General features: G+C 37.2%; 1 protein-coding gene across 1 annotated transcript; it reads right to left on the bottom strand.

Moving 5' to 3' along the window:
* Positions 1-3,231: 3,231 nt before the first annotated feature.
* Positions 3,232-17,479, bottom strand: LOC132092671 (potassium channel subfamily K member 10-like). The gene is made up of 7 exons (XM_059499003.1): positions 17,062-17,479; positions 14,792-15,174; positions 9,949-10,066; positions 9,053-9,213; positions 6,355-6,547; positions 5,044-5,186; positions 3,232-4,539 (listed from the first exon to the last, which is right to left on the bottom strand). The coding sequence occupies exons 1-7, from the start codon at positions 17,114-17,116 to the stop codon at positions 3,883-3,885; spliced, it is 1,710 nt and encodes a 569-aa protein (XP_059354986.1). The 5' UTR covers positions 17,117-17,479; the 3' UTR covers positions 3,232-3,882.
* Positions 17,480-17,783: the final 304 nt, after the last annotated feature.

Genomic DNA, 17,783 nt, shown 5'->3' on the forward strand with positions numbered 1-17,783 from the left:
ATACGATGTCTGGATGGGATCGTATGTTGTTCTAGAACTTGGATTTACCTTTCAGCATTGATGGTGCCTTTCCAGATGTGTAAGCTGCCCATGCCACACACACTCATGCAACCCCATACCATCAGAGATGCAGGCTTCTGAACTGAGCGCTGATAACAACTTGGGTTGTCCTTGTCATCTTTAGTCCGGATGACATGGTATCCCAGTTTTCCAAAAAGAACTTCAAATTTTGATTCGTCTGACCACAGAACAGTTTTCCACTTTGCCACAGTCCATTTTAAATGAGCCTTGGTCCAGAGAAAACGCCTGCACTTCTGGATCATGTTTAGATACAGTATGGCTTCTTTTTTGACCTATAGAGTTTTAGCCAGCAACGGCGAATGGCACGGTGGATTGTGTTCAACGACAATGTTTTCTGGAAGTATTCCTGAGCCCATGGTGTGATTTCCATTACAGTAGCATTCCTGTATATGATGCAGTGCTGTCTGAGGGCACGAAGATCACGGGAATCTACTATGGTTTTCTGGCCTTGACCCTTACGCAATGAGATTGTTCCAGATGAGAAACTCCTTTCTGATATTGCTCCACTATTTTTCACCACAGCATTGGTGGAATTGGTGATCCTCTGCCCATCTTGACTTCTGAGAGATACTGCCACTCTGAGAATACCCAGTCATGTTGCCAAATGACCTAATAAGTTGCAAATTGGTCCTCCAGCTGTTCCTTATATGTACATTTAACTTTTCTGGCCTCTTATTGCTACCTGTCCCAACTTTTTTGGAATGTGTAGCTCTAATGAAATCCAAAATGAGCCAATATTTGGCATGACATGATATTTTTTATGACTAATTTATATAATATAAATAAATAAAACATGTTTTTGACTTCAAATAACTTCAACATAAATGTTAAGGTTTTTTATTTTGGTTTTTTAGCTCTTTAAATGACAGAACTAGATTAGGGAGTTTAACAATTATTAAGTATCACCAACTAGCTAAAACCCACCATCAAATGTACAAATGTTAGTGAGAAGACCAAATCACACTGAATACATCACTGTTACACTGTAACATGTTTATATTTCTATAAAGTGTGGGGAAGGTTGATAAATGACTGCAAACTGTGAATGATTTTATGGAAATAGTATATAATATGATGAGAGGAGTTAGCATTTAAGACTATAACTTTATAACAGATAAATTAATCAGCTTAATTCAAAGCCAAATACATTTATTAAGCATTTCAAAAGGGGCGGTATCTTCATTACTCTATAGCTGTCACTGTTTTATGCTGTGTGCACATCAAATGTGAAGCGAATATTCTCATCGCATTGTCACTCGTGTGAATAATAACATTGTGTATGCTCTCCTCCAATTTTTGATACAACCAGACGTGTCAAATAATCAAATATTTATATCAATCTTTTTTTCATTAACCTGTTATTGAACATTCAGATCAATGCTGTTTGGCTAATTTTCATGGCCTATTTTAAAAGGCATTTCTTGCCCATCAAGATTGCATAATATTTGCTATTGTAGTGCAGGATGATCTTACGCTTGGAAACACATTTGAAGGTGAACGTTACCTCAGGATTTTTAAATAGAATGTTGAGTGTTCTTTCAGTTGTTGATGTTTTTGTGGATTCTTACATTTCAAGTTGACCTTTAAGCAAGGAACCCATATATTTGAAAAGAACACTGCCTCAGGACATTTATGAAAATGGAAAGTGGAAAGAGAAGAAGACAAACAAACCATTTTAGATTTTTGTTTATTTCCAAAAGGCACTCACTACATTGAATGTAATGGTTGCACAAGATACTGCAGATACTGCGAACAGCAATTTACTAGTATGTGCAGTTTGAATTAGAGCTCAAACATGGACATTTCAAATGCTCAAGAAGCATTTTTGTGGTACGATCAATACCATAGCATGGTAATATATTAGCACGATAGCATGCTTTAGGGACCCATGTCTCTAAATAGTTTTGAATGCTTTAACATTTTTTTCTTATTACAGATATTCAGTCCATTGCTGCATTCGCTCTAGACTATTGCAAACATGTAAACAGTAATTAACATTAGCTCAACAACAAGCATTTTGCCGCAGCTGTAGATGTGTGTATGTGTGCATTTATGAGTTGATGGGAATGAGGTTCTGATACATGTGTCTGGCTCAGGGAGTTTTCATTAATACAGCCAGCAAGACAACTATCACATCAGACAAAGTGGTGTTTGGTTTCAACACAAACATACGAACAAATATATCAGACACTCCCAGGCAATAAGCACAACATTATTTAGTGGTGTTTCAAAAGTCGAGTCCAAAAACATTCTGGAAAAGAAGATAACATAATTGTAAACCAAAGACAGAAACTTGTAAAAAGTGCAACATTTAAAAAGATTGTGAGATCTGCTCCGGCAAAGAAAAAACAACAACAACCCTTTGGAAAATTTTCCTGTTAATCCTAAATGGAACTGCACCCTTAACTTTCATAAAGCTAAAATGGTAGTACGCAATATACATATTTCATTCACATGTACAATGTCTAGTAGACTTCAAACAAGTTTCAAACAAATTTAAAATGCTACCCTGATCATTCACAAATCAATGTAATGTTGTGTATTCTGAGTGGTATTTAAAGGTGCAGTAAGTGATTTCTGAGAAACGCTGTTGATATTTGAAATGACAAAAACAAACACACCCCTACCCAAAAGGACACATCCGACAAGCCCCTTACTAGTGATTGGCTACAAGTGTGGTGCTCGGTCCAATCCACTTTCAATAGCTTTTCTCAGAAATCACTTACTGCACCTTTAAGCATCAAGACAATAGCTGTGTTTCTATTACCCTTCAAATTGTGCAAATTGAAACTGTGAATTGAAAATCCGGCCAATGGAAACACATCAGTTTTGCAAAAACATATATGTTTTTTTCAAATTACGTTCACATAAGGTGATTTTTCAGGCTATTCAAAAAAGGGGTATTTTGCAAAACTGCAATAGAAACCAGTTTGTTTTTTCGCATTCATCTCCGATAAAAAATAATAATGGCTATTGCTGTGACTGCCATATATGTAAACCTAGCAACATATGTTGGCATGACTAATTGTGAGAGGATAAAATTAAGTTTTAGTTGCATAACATTGGTTATTGAAAACACTGTCATTTCGCAATAGTTTTTTAATCTACATTTTGTCTACAAAGGTTTTGGGTAGATCTCTAACAGAAACGCAGCTAATGACTTGAAGGGACATGATGCCCAAAAATGGAAAAGTGCCCTCTACATAGGTTGCTTTGGATTTCACTGACTTTAATTGTATATAGACAAAACATTTGAAACACTAACACAGAGTCAGAACACAAGTCATACAGGTTTGGAGCAAAACTTTTGGGTGAACTATCTCTTTAAATGAAATAAACAGAAACGTTCAGCATTTTGTGATTAAACTCTACTAGACATTCAGCCTTACATGACGTCAACCATGACTTTCTACCTTATGGCTTCTCTTCTGTCCCATTGTCCTAAAATTTCAAACTATGAAAACTGTGCAAATGACCTTGAAGTACAGTCTGGCTGAAAAAAAAAAAAACCCATTGAAACCTTCACACTACAAACAACCCGCCAATGTAGCTAGCTACAGATTTTTAGTTTGTTGTCCAGAACGTTTGGAGAGATTCTTTCCAACTTACACAAGCATTTTTCAGTGGTCTGAAGAAGGGAACCACAGCTGTTTCCAGTGCTAATGTTTCCATATTTCCATTATCAAGTTATCAGGACACAGTGAACAGCTAAATGAACAGCAGAAATTGAGATTCTCACATCTCAGCTCAGGGTAAGGGCAAGGCACTTTAGGAATGTATTATTTTTCAACACAGTTCCCTCTAGGGCTCCAACTGCAAATGGAACTCCTCGTCTTCAAGTTTTATCTCGTTTTCTTCCTCTTTGGTCTGTGGCGGTAGAGGCATGAATCCATTTTGTATATTGGGGCTCTCCACAAAGAGAGGTAAGTTGGTTAGACTAGTGTTGACCTCTTTCTCAAGCTCATCGTCCTCTTCCTCTTTCTTCTCCTCATCCATTGTGGGAGTATCACATGTGAAGGAATCTAAGGCTTTCCGACCGTCGTCTGGGATGTTCTTTCTCAACTCTTTGTGCTTGTTCCTCTTGGCTATTTTTGTGACTGAACCAAGGCGGTTGAAAATGTTCTCTTCAGAGTATGCCTGGCTTGGGTCGCTCCGTCGATGCTCATTCTGCTCAATTCGTAAACGTAAGTTGTTGAGCTTTGTGTCGATGCTCTCCTGGGAGGATGTCTTGAAATGAGTGGTGTCCAGGCTATTGAAGGCAGCTCGACGTTCAGGGGACAGCATGTCTAGGGAATGGGCCCGCTGGTCGAAACCCAGCTGCCTGCGCTCCATACTGCGAATGGTGGCGGCCCTCTGCAGTTTGTCATGAACTTCCACACTGAGTCGACGCCTGGTCTCACGGAACTCTGCTCGAACGTTGGCCTTCCATTCAGCAGCATGAGCTTTAATTTCACCCACCTTCAACAAGATGACAATGGTAAATAAACCTGTAACCCTTTAGTTATCCATGCAAATAACTGTTTGAACTTAAAATAAAGGTTAATTTTGTATATGAGTGTCCACAATAAAGGAGAGACAAAATAAATGCCAAATACTTGTAATTTAGTCTTTGTGTTGATGTTGGTTTCACACACTTTCATACAAAATAAAATTAACAATGAAGTAATCACTATGTTTTTTTGACAGGTGAATGTACACATCTTAAAGATTATTTTCAAAAACTAAAAAAAAAAAAAAAAAAAATATATATATATATATATATATATATATATATATATATATATATATATATATATATATATATATATATATATATAATTTTGTGTATACATTTCATTTCTGTGTGTATTTTTGAGTAAATCGATTAGTGTCAAGTCACGACATTGATCATTACATCATATCTGGAAGTAGAAAATATAGCAGGATTACTCAAGATAAATGTAGTGCTAACAAAAGTCTCACCTCCATTTTTGTCTTTTTAGAAAGCACCCTGAGCCAGTCTCCAATCATGCTTAGAACTGCAGCAAAGTAAGCCATTCCAACCAGGATCCAGAACCACACCAGCGGTTTGTACCATTCACGGTACTCTATTCTTCTATTGCCTCCTGGAAGAGATTGCAAGAGATGTATAAATGATACTTTCATTTCAGAGGTGGGAGCATTTGATTGCCTTTAAATCTACAAGCACGCCTTTTAAAGGGCATACATCAAAACCTCTTGCAAAATTCTCAGGAAATAATTTCCTGCAATCAAACAAGCTCAGTTTTTCTCGACAATTCATGGTGTCTGCAAGTAGAGAAGCTTCAAAAAGACCATACATTGCTTTTATATGGACTGTGTTTTATTCAAGTACTAAATGGAAACAAAGTCTATAATGGAATTCAATCAACTGCGTAGCAAAATTTCTTCCCTCCTGCCATTTTGCATAACAAAGCAAACCAAAAGCCACCGAACTTGTTCCTGACAGGGATTCACAGAAACTAAATGTCAAATGATCAAATCATATATAGATGTTTATAAAACTTGTATTACAATTAATTAATTAATGAATAATAATAATAATAATATTATATATATATATATATATATATATATATATATATATATATATATATATATATATATATATATATATATATATATATATATATATATATATATATATATATATATTTCCCAAATGCCCTATATAGAGTTTGTTTCACACTTGTCTCAGACCTGAACTTTTAATCTTAAAATATTTAATTCTTTAAAAAAAAGTACAATCAAATAAAAACATGAAGGGGAGAAACACAATGTCACTACTATTATAAAAATAAAACTGAAATAAAATAAATTCACAAAATTACATAAAAAAGCATTTATAAAATGAATTTTAATTGCATTAAAATTATCGCTATTTTAAAAGCTACGATTCCCCCTAATTAATTTTGTTTACAATTTTTTTTATTTAGTTATTACAGTGTAAAGGCATCAGTGAAAGTATGAGATGAAATATAAGACGGTAAAGGTGAACAAAATATAAAATACGGCTTTGCATTCCATTCTAAGAATGTTACAAAATTTTATTTATATCACTGTCAATTCCATCACAGAATGCATTATTTGAGATGTATTAGAAATAAAACTGGTAAGAAATGGCAAGACTTTCAGAAATAAAAATGACAAAATATTACTGTTTTCAATAGTCTATTGTAAGGCACGGTTCATGGATAAATTAAACTAGTAAGCGATGTTTTTCCCCATTCATTTCAACTAAATTCTGTTCCATGCCTGCAACATAATCTCCGATCCCAACAGTCGTCAGTGTGATGACCACGAAATAGATCGCCTCCAGCCCGGTCCATCCTTCAATATGCTTGAAGATGAAGGCTGGTATGGTGACGAAGAGGATGCAGCCAGCCAAGATGAAGAGCAATGTAGAGGCCACTCGAATCTTGGTCTGGCTTATTTGATTGTGTTTGCGCTGTGGGGCAGGTGGTGAAACAGACAAAAAGCAATATCAACATGAAATATGAAGCACATAATACAAGAGCCATTCTTCTTGGTCATGCAAACAGCATGACCTCATGGCTACATGTGGCACAAGAAGACATTTCGCGACTTTGTGAAGGTGGCTTGTATTCATTAGCTCTCTGATGGGCCTACTGATGATCTGAATGAGACTGATTAGTTCTAATGAGGTGTGATCTCAACCCATACTGCAGATGCATGTGCCTCAGCATGCTGGAGCCACGGTTCTGTGTTTATTTACTAGGCCTGTACCTCTGCTGCGCAGGGTCTTACTAAACAGCTACAAACAACTGCTCCGATATTCCTGACTAATACTGGAAAACAATGCTACAGTCAGTTATTCTCCCTAGAAAATGTGCGTTCTGGCCCAGAATGTCGATCTTTGTTTTGGTTTGTGAAACCTGCTAGTAGCAGTTTGTGTTCTGCTAGTAGCAGTAATTCACCTGTGTCAGTCAATGCAGTCTGAGCCGGAAAGTGAATTGATTAGTTCATTTTTCAGGTCTTCAGGTTGTTCGTTCTTTTGTCCCTTGTCGTGCCAGTGTTGGCTAGAGTAATTAGTTAATTTACCAACCTTCCATACAAATGGGTGCCTAGTACTTATTATTACTTTTCTTTTATAATTATTATTTACTCTTACAGTTACGTGATACATTTCAAATTGTTGATTATAATTTATGTCATGATGGAACTTTTCCATAACACTGAATGTGGTTATAAAGAGTTGGTTATGCTTTACATTTTGTCTTTACATTATTATATCATTATATAGCCTAGTGTTTATTTACTGATAGACAGTCAAAAAGACAAATTAATCAATATTTTATTTTATTTATTTATAAAATAATAACACACCACAGATCCTCAAGAAACAGTAACAAAAACACAGTGACCGAAATGTCAGAAATAGCGTATGGGTCTGTCACGTGATTAAGGAACGAGTCAAACTCAACCCGAAGACCCGAAAGATGAACTAATCAATTCTCTTTCTGGCTCAGACTGCATGGTTCAGCGTATGGGGCTGTCACGTGATTAAGGAATGACTTGAACCCGAAGACTTGTCAGACAAGAGATGAGGTGAGCTAATCACAGACTGAAGACCCAGGTAAAGAATTAATTAATCTTTTCTGTATCTAATAGCATTTTAGTTTTGTATTGTTTGTAGTGTGATCAACGTTTGCGTAAGTAGTAGATGTGTTGGGGAAGTAACACGTAACATTTTAATTACATTTTGCTAAAATGAACAAAATTAACGAAATGACTTGAAAAAAGGTTCGTTCATTTTGCTGAACGACACTTAAAAGTCAGATTTCGGTAAAATGATCCAAACTTCCCATCACTAGCTGCGTCTTGGGCCGATGACGTCACTTCCAGGGAGGCATGTTGTACACGCCCCCGTCTCTTGACTCCACCCCCACGTCAAAACAGTGCCACAAAGCGAGACACGCAGAAAAGTTAAGCGCAAAGGGAAAACGGTATTGCAAGGTCAAATTACACTGACACGCAAAATAAAAGCAGCGTTGCAAATAAATTAGTAGATATGGCCATGGAAAATATGTATTGCAAAATCATTGCTTTCGCGCTGTTTCATTTATGTTTTGCAATTCTTTATTTTTGTTTGCCACACTACATTTTTTTCTCCCAATTCTTTATTTTCTTTTGAAATTCTTTATTTTTTATTTGCGTATATATACGGCATTATTTTGACTTCATAGAAAATGCAGTGTATTTCATTTCATTCATTGTCAAGTACACTTGTTCCTGTTTGTGTCGTCAATCTGGCAACCTGCGCGTGCATCAAGTCTAAGGAGCAGGGTCCTGGTGAAAAAAAAACCCTCTCTGATATTTTGAATTTGGACTGCAATACCTAGTTCAACCACTCGGTGTCAATCCTACATACAGCACCTTTACAAAAAATAAAAATAAAAAAGGTGTTGTGTAAATTAAGAATATGGACTCAACAGAAGCACACCAAAAACGAAACAGATTTTAAAACTCTTAGAATCATACACTTCCTGAAATAATAACAAAGTTTGTTTCAGAGAAAAACACTACCAGATTTTCAAGTCATTCTGAACATAAAAAACGTCAACCAGAAACATGAGCCTTGTTGCTAGGAGATGCATGAAAAATGAAAACAATACAGTATGTGCTCTAAAATCGGCTCAAAATATCAAACATGTTTGATATCCTCTAACTGTATAGAAAAAGAGTCTGAAGCTAAAAATGATGGAGTCTGTGCCCATCGTACACTATGTGATTTTTTGTAATTCTGTCAACTCCGACTGCACAGACTGGTTCTGACTTTCTGCATCTAGCATAACATGTCCAGCAAAAATCATGTACAGCATTTACAATGATACCTTACCATAAAGCCTGGAAGCCATGGAATAGATTGTGTGTCTATCCCTCACAGCCTTGTTTTCAATAACCCTAGTTTTGTGGTCCACAGTTCACTTACCCTGAACATTTTCTCCACTTTAGCAATGCTCTTCACAAAAATAGTCCCTAGTTGATCACCAACACCAGCCAGAAGAAAACCAAAGAGTGGGATGCCAAATATTGCATAAAGGATGCAGAAAATCTTCCCACCCTCTGTTCTTGGAACAATGTTGCCATAACCTTAAAACGATAAGAGAGCAATGGTGTAAATTAAGATGCAGCTGAAAAGCAAATGAACAACTGTATATTCCATGTGACACATGAAGGATGTGATGCAATGAAAACCGGCCATAATAATGGTAATGGGATAATTACATGGATATTTAGTTTGAGGCCTATTCAAACTACACAAAATCAAAAATAACCAAACGTCATATACGTCTTCTAATTTTGCTATATATAAATCCAGACTCCAATCAGTCTGTTAATTCCAAAGAATTCCAGTCAGATGTACTCAGCAGGTTAAAAGTGCTTCATAGGAAATGACCTATACTGTGGTCCCCGATCAAAATATGTCTACTGAGAGCGTGTTGGAAGGTTTGGCAACTGAAGTGTAAAAACTAATCTTGTTTATTATGACTTTGTCCATTGCCCGCTGGATGACTGAGCCAATGACACTGAGAGTCTGTATTACTATATTACTACTGTATTACTATAACTGTGAGATAGAAACTCCAATTGGATGGACAGCTGAAGCAGTCACAGTTTCACACATGACATTTAAATGTGACTGAAGAAAAAAATAAAAGACTGATTGGTGGTTATGGGGTCAGGCATACAGACCAAACGCAAGACTATAAATGTATGACACAAGCAAATTCCTTGTATTTGGCTTGAGCTGTACATATTAATGTGGTGTCCTTATGGTAGCATTTTGAAATGTATTTATAATATCCAGGGATGCTTAGGTTCTACCTATTGTTGTTATCACAGTTCCAGCGAAGAAAAAGGAGCTTCCTAAGTCCCAGTGACTGGAGTTGTATGATGTGTCTCCAATAGGACTGACACCAGCGTTCCCTGCATCTACAGAGTGCTGGGAAGAGATAAGACTGGAGTTTAGGTCATTGTATGAGAAGCACGTCTCACTCCATTCAAGTGACAGATCATTTAATGTGGTAATGAAAATCAAAATTGGTATCAGGCAAAAATAAACAAATCATTTCAACATCAAAATGGACTGAAACACTAAAAGCCATACTAACAGACGATGCAATTTTAAGAAATTACGTTTTTATTTCAAAAGAGCAAAACAATTTAACCTAATCTTTTGTGCAGTTTCAAAACCACTATGTATCACAACTCAAAAATAATAAAACCATGTATATATTTGAAGACACAGCAAAATGTAAAAATAATAATAATAAATGAGAAGATGTGTATGTGCGTATGTGTGTGAACTTGTTTTTACTACTTTGAGAGGTCCAAGGGTTAGTCGGACCCCACAAAGACATACTATTTTATATAAGACTAAAAAATGACTAAATATACCATGCCCCTACACTAACCCTAAACCTACCCATCACAGAAACCTAACCGTAAGCCTATACCCATCACATATATATAAGAATAAATAGAGCCTTCATTGATGAGCCAATGTATCAAGCAGTACATAAAACATCAAGCCATATATTTCGAATTTTGATTCACCATGCCTCACACATCCTAGTCATTCCGAAGAGAACAAAATATAAATAGATCCTCTTTTGTTAAGCAAACTGTAGTTTTCGACATACTGCTGAGGTGATGATTCAAATGAGCTGTCTTAATTTAATGAGCGTTTGGTGATCATATGTATCATTAATAGAGAGGAACAGAGAGGGCGGATCAGAAACAGGTCCCTTAGCCCAACAGGAATCCGGGAGAGCAGATGGAAGTACTACACCGGGATCAACAGGAAGCGGCTCAGGTGTGAGAAACGAGTGTGTGGGCAGCTGAAGGGCAGTTACACAAGGGCAGATTCAGAGTCTGTCGGTCTAGACTTTAGGCTGGATGCATAAAATAAAGTTTGAGCCAAGTGTAGCCATAAAGGCAGCAACTCATGCAAGAGAAAGTATATTAAATTTTCAATAAAACAACCCAGAACAAAATAAGTTATGGAATATATGCAAAAATGATTAGAGGATATCATAATGCAATCTTTGAATTTCAGATTGAAATGAAACTGGAATAACCACATTTAAGTTCTCTGCATCTGACTAATCAATCAGCTTTAGATTCTTTCTCGGTCCAAGAATGGAAACTGCTGTCCCTTGGACGGATGCTCTTTGAAGAGCTCAATTCTCTTATAATGCGATGTTCTCGACCGTTTAGTGCAAACGGGTTTTACCTCAACACAGACTGCTAGAAAGCACACATTTCCATTCCGTCTGTCTGTGCTACACCAACTCATCTTCAGTTTCATTTCTGAACCAATCTGAATAGCACTTTATTCCATCTGCTTGCCAGAGTGACTTGAATACTATACGTAACAGGGAGACGTTGTACCACTTTTAAGGTGATGAGAAGATGATTTAGAAGAAACATAAATGCGTCTACAAAGCAGACAGCAGGTGTTCAGATGACAGCGTCTGGAAGCTTTCAATATCATCATGAGAAATGTCGCTGTGACAAAGATAAACCATATAGAAGCTGCAAATACTGAGTGTCATGAGGAATGTATTTTTCCTCATGACTTTCCTCACTAGGTGTAAGATTCTGCCCACAATCAATGTTGCCTCTAAGTTGCGTGAGAGAGAGAGAATCAAGATTACCCAACAGAAGCTTTTAAGACTTGATTCTTCTTATTTAGCTGGATGATTATCACGGCTCATCTATCAAAGACGTTTCTGGTCCTTTAACTTGACTTCACAGTTAAGGTCATCTTGAGAGAAATGCTTTTAGCATTTTAAGCATCAAAATCACAGTAACCCAACAGCAGAACTCAATTAGGTTTAGAATGTGTGCTTAAATAAATGGTCTTCCACTGTTGGTGTTGTGACCCAATGAGTAATAATCATTTCAATAATTAAACCTGCAGAATAGTTAGACATTGACAGAGCATTGCGGCTGCTTGAGCCACATGTACGATTTGCCAGAAGCTGAGTCATTGTCTAATGGATTCCAGTAAATCAGATAATGTGATTGTGATTTTTTTGTGTAATCCTAATGCTAACTTGTTAAGATATGAGTATTTACTGTAAATTTACCAAGTAGACTACAAGAATAATATTAAATTTTAAGTAAATTTTGCAACATACAGTAGGCTTGTTGTATAAATGTGCCTCTAATGTGACAAAATGTGGAGTTTTTTCTCAAATTCAAAAAAACGTGCCCATACATACAGTACAGACCAAAAGTTTGGACACACCTTCTCATTCAAAGAGTTTTCTTTATTTTCATGACTATAAAAATCGTAGATTCACACTAAAGGCATCAAAACTATGAATTAACACATGTGGAATTATATACATAACAAAAAAGTGTGAAACAAGTGAAAATATGTCATATTCTAGGTTCTTCAAAGTAGCCACCTTTTGCTTTGATTACTGCTTTGCACACTCTTGGCATTCTCTAGATGAGCTTCAAGAGGTAGTCACCTGAAAGGAGTTCCCCGAGAGATGCTTAGCACTTGTTGGCCCTTTTGCCTTCTGTCTGCGGTCCAGCTCACCCCTAAACCATCTCGATTGGGTTCAGGTCCGGTGACTGTGGAGGCCAGGTCATGTGGTGCAGCACCCCATCACTCTCCTTCTTGGTCAAATAGCCCCTGATGCCTTCAGTGTGACTCGACAATTTTCCAAAGGTGTGTCCAAACTTTTGGTCTGTACTGTACATTTCACTGCCATTTCCAGCTGAAATTAACATTAGTGGCATCTTATATTCCCTTTCACACAAATTATGATTATAGGGGCGGATTATTGCGAAGTTATTAATTTTAATTTACCTAATACTATGTTATGAACTCAACACCTTACCATGTATTATTTCTTATACATTTTGACATTTGCATTACATCATTAGCTCCATATGTATGGCTTAGTAAACTTGCTCGCTAGCCCACCCAGTTCACTGTACGTCCCATAAAACATGATTTGTGATAAAAGAGCTAAATGACTTGTAGAAGCAAAGCTAAAATGGCATGGTTGCTTCAGTAAATGCCTTTTTATTTCTCTTTATTTTATTTTTTTAACAGAACACTATCGGTTTGGTGTAGGATTTGGTTTAGTGTAGGTGACAGGTTATTTTTAGATGCGATAGAGCGTTTTAGCGCCACTCACCGGTCACTTCATTTCTATACTGCCGTGATACATACAACAACCAATACCACTAAATGGACAATTCACAGCACAGCTATTTTAACAATATACTTTATTACTGATTGAATTCTAAGTATATAAACAATTTTTCTCTCACCTCATCTGTCATTTTTTTTTCAGAGTTTTGAGAATTAGCCAGGAAGAACATATGCTTTAGAATAGCTTTTTGCTTTTTGATTGTGCCTAAAATGTCTTACAATGCTGCCTATGTATGCAGCTTCCTTGCTACTGGAAAAGAACATAGTCGACCGGAAGGTCTCTGCAATTGGGCGCCACTTTCCCTGTTTTATGAGAAGCTGTGAGCACTGGACCCTGAAAACCCCAGAAGTAGTAAAAAAGAGGGTGACGCAGTGCAATACAAATGAACTGCTTCTGTCAAGCTTGAGCAGAACCTGACCCTTGTAAACTAGGCTATAAACAGATTACACGGACAAAAATTTCTCCACCTTTCACTGATATAAACACAGGTCCATGGGGAGTATAAGAGAAAGTGAGCTTTAAATGTATAAATCAGAAATGTACAGATGAACTTGAGCGCTAAATTTGGTATGAATTGTTCTAAAATTCACTAAAAGTTAAAACTTTTATTAAAAATTAAATAAAATTAAGGTACACCCCAATCCCATCCCTAAACCTAAGGTGGTCGTACAAATGTAGGAAAGAGCTTGTACGAATAAAATATTTTGGAATTGACATGAGAGTGGGACGTGACATCAATTTCATCAACAAAACAATAAATATTATAAGTATGTTAATAAATATTTTGTCAGAATACATGGATAATTTTATTTCTTAAAGGTCATCGATGGATTATAATGGTCTTTGCAGCCAACAGGGTGCAATTACTAAATCCAACCAGCAGGGGCAAATGGATTTATGCTAATCGGCAAAACTTTAAAATATTGATGCGAGATGGGGAAACTAAATCTTAAGTCTAAAGTAAATTAGCTTCGCAGGAATGAAAAGTCATTTTATTCACAGCACTAGACATCACATAAAATACCTGACAAAAATGTATTAATCAGATTTCAGAGATTGAAAGGTTGCTAGGTTTGCAGTGTTTCCTAATAAATCTCTTCCATTCTATTGCTGAGAACATTTCTGAAAAGTCATTTTGAAGTAGTTTCGGAAAATTGGAGCTATTAAAGACCAGAATGGACTTTGCACATCACTTCAACACTGCAAAACAGATTGATTACTCCCATCATGGCCACTATCCATCAAATACTTCAAATCTACACCAAACGGCTTGCTGTCATAAGTCTACTATGATGCTCTGCTCTGATATCTTTACATTTATTTTCGTTGTTTGCTCCATTTAGAATTGTCCGACCGCCGTGCCCTGTTCTATTGCATGAGTGAAGCTCACATGTCAGACAGATCGATGAAGCTATAGTGTTCCACTAGATATGAGATCCCACAAGGGACACTGCCTGAGCTTTACTACAGATGAGCAACTGTTTTACCTTGATGAGCTCTTCCAGCTCATCGGGGGTCACACACTGATGTTTCTCCAGGAAGGCAGCTTTCTTCAAAGTGATGGTGTCTTTTTGGTTGCTCTCGAAGGGTTGCTCCAGGGCTTTGAACACCAGACCACCAGCAACCAGGTACGTTACCACCACCACAAACACAGCTAGGACAGTCTTCCACTTCATGACGGTGAGGAGGGCTGAGCCGTCCGCCACTGCTTCCAAGCTGGCCACCATGCTAGCAGGCCGCGAGACAGAAAGGCGAGGTAAAGGGCAGCCCATGGGATTCTGCATGGTGGCCACGCTGGCCTGCACCAAACTGGACTGCAACATCCCTGGCTGGACCTTCTTGGGTGCCACCAGGTTGGTCTGCACTGGCACTGTTAAAAAAAAAGACAATAAACATTTTTTCCTGGTATATGATAATTTGCAACACTAGTTCTCAACTGGTTTTGCTTCTGGACCCAGATTTTACATGAAACATCAAGTCAAACTTTGGACCCACAGCCCTGACGTCAAAAATACCTGCATTTTCTCCTCTGATGAACCTATGAGATTTGGTACACTGGACTGTTATATGATGATTTGCATTTTATTTTTCCCTGCTGTCCACTATCCAATCAGAACAGAACAGTGATGTGTTTTTATGTTGCATACCACTGATTTATGTTGTCATTTATCCACTGCAAGAAGCTTTTTCAAAGACCAAAAACTAGAATGAAAGATAATTTGCTTTTTGAGTTCATGTGTTCATTTTACTTTATTTTGAAACATGACGATTTAAAATTAATGTAAATGCTCCAGGTGGCAAAGGATGTGTTTCACATGTAATGGCCCCAAAGCCTCTTGTCTTTGCTGCATATCCACACATACACACACATCTGCACACACACACTGGCTTTCTGAAAACCCATTACAGCAGAAAGCAGCAGTAGCAGGGTGGAGCAGCTACACTGTTTCAGACCGCCTGGCTACATTCACAAACACATGAAAAAAAACATTAATGACCATTATGCATATTCTACATAATAATAATAATAATAATTACTATTATTATTATTGTCGTGTGGAGGTTGTACTCTAAATAAATCAATATGACCCTATAATCAATAAACCAAAGATTGCATTTATCAGAGAAAGCACGTATAACAATGAGCCTCAAATGATTTGCCCTCAACTTTCTAGTACTCAGACAATCCCCTAGCCTGCAATATGATGTAGTATTGCACAGCTGTTTATGTGGGCACTGTCCCTGCAGCATGACCGCAATAATTTACTGTGACAGTTCGATCGGTTGTTTACAAGCTATATTGACCCTACCTTCAGATCTTTTTTTTCTTCAGTGAAATTTCAAAGCAAATGATTAAGTAGAAATTAAGAATTTTAATACGCTTGTTTGTTTTGTTTTGTTTTGTTTTTGAATTAAGATTAAATATTGATCGACAACATAGTGACTTAAATTGTAGTCGCTTTATATGAAGGAACTATTGCGTTCAATATGTAAAAATAATATTTTTCACAATAGCTGTTCCCAAACGTATAACAATAATTCAGTTTCCTGGTACAAAAAGTATATTTATCACCTCGCGTGACATAAATGCGACGCGGTAAATAAGCTCAGCATCGTGAATATGTCTGATTTGTCGGTACATATTAAGATTATGTAATGCGCGTCTCCCACGTTTCATTACGCATCTCTCGTGTCTCTGCATAGTACTCGCAGACTCGTACACGCGTAATGATGCATCCGCTAAAGATTTCTGGAAAATGTAGCCTTTAAGTGCTTATATAGACGTCTCTATGACTTGTTCCTGTCGCACCCTGCTAAACTATTGCAGCAAGCATCAACGATACAGGTCTCTCGGTCATGTCGTGATTGCGATTTATCTTGTGAGGAAAACCTCTGAAGCATCCAGGGGTGTGCGTGAAACGCGTGGTTGTGAATCTTAATGAAGGTGTCAACTGAAAAAAACTGAGACGGACAGAATGAGATCCATTATTATAATTAAGTGAGACGTTAAATCGTTGGTTTTGCACCACTAAGTGATCACAGTCAACTACCTAACCCATCAACATATTGCGCATCTTGGTTAAAGTGCTTTTGATTGGATTAGTTGGGTTCTTAAATCACTCTAACTGACAACTGGCTACCAAAGCGCGCGTAGCCTATGCTTCTTTATGCTCTTTATAACTTTTGTTAAAGATGTAGCATGAACAACAACGTATTTATGCCAATGGAAATGCATTTTGGATCGAAATGTACCTACCTGGTGGAGGGTTCCAGTTCCCTGGTTTCCTTGGGTTTTCCGTTGGAAATTTCATTTTGGATTGCAGGTTAATTCATGAAATGGTCGAAAAGCGTAATCGGGAGACACGGCGTGACCGTTGAATCATGCAGCGAATTTACTTGACGACATTGTTTTTAAACGAGACAGGGAGATAAATGGGCGCAAGCATGAGATCATATTCATCTTCAGGCGTGTAGAGGGATAGATGTGCTGCTAGACTGGCGTGGAGTCTGCCTGCCTCTTCATGGCACTTAAGAGTTCCAGATCCCTCCGCCTTTTGCCAGCTTTCACCCTTTGTGTGTGAAGTAAACAGTGAAGGTGCAGCAGAAGTCCACTTGCTGTTGGGGGCATCGTCTGAGCGCTTCGCGAATGGACTATCTAGAAGGCATTTCTCAGAAGCCGCAGTATGTGGCAAACCACGTTAACATTTATCCCACAAGACCGACTTCTTTCTTTCTTTCTTTCTTTCTTTCTATGTTTGTTTCTTATCAGTGCATATTTTTACAATTTCATGAATAAATTTTTTTTTTATTGAATGCTGGTATGCTACTCTGCGTGATCCATTTCACACGTGATTGGACTGTTTCAATGAGACATAGACTTCATCCAGCACCAACTACAGAACATGGTACTTACAATGGAAAGGTCTTAAATTTTTAACCGACTGCATGAAGTGACAAAATGTATATCCTGAAGAAAAT

This window comes from Carassius carassius, chromosome 18 (assembly GCF_963082965.1).
Source record: "Carassius carassius chromosome 18, fCarCar2.1, whole genome shotgun sequence".
NCBI lineage: Eukaryota > Metazoa > Chordata > Actinopteri > Cypriniformes > Cyprinidae > Carassius > Carassius carassius.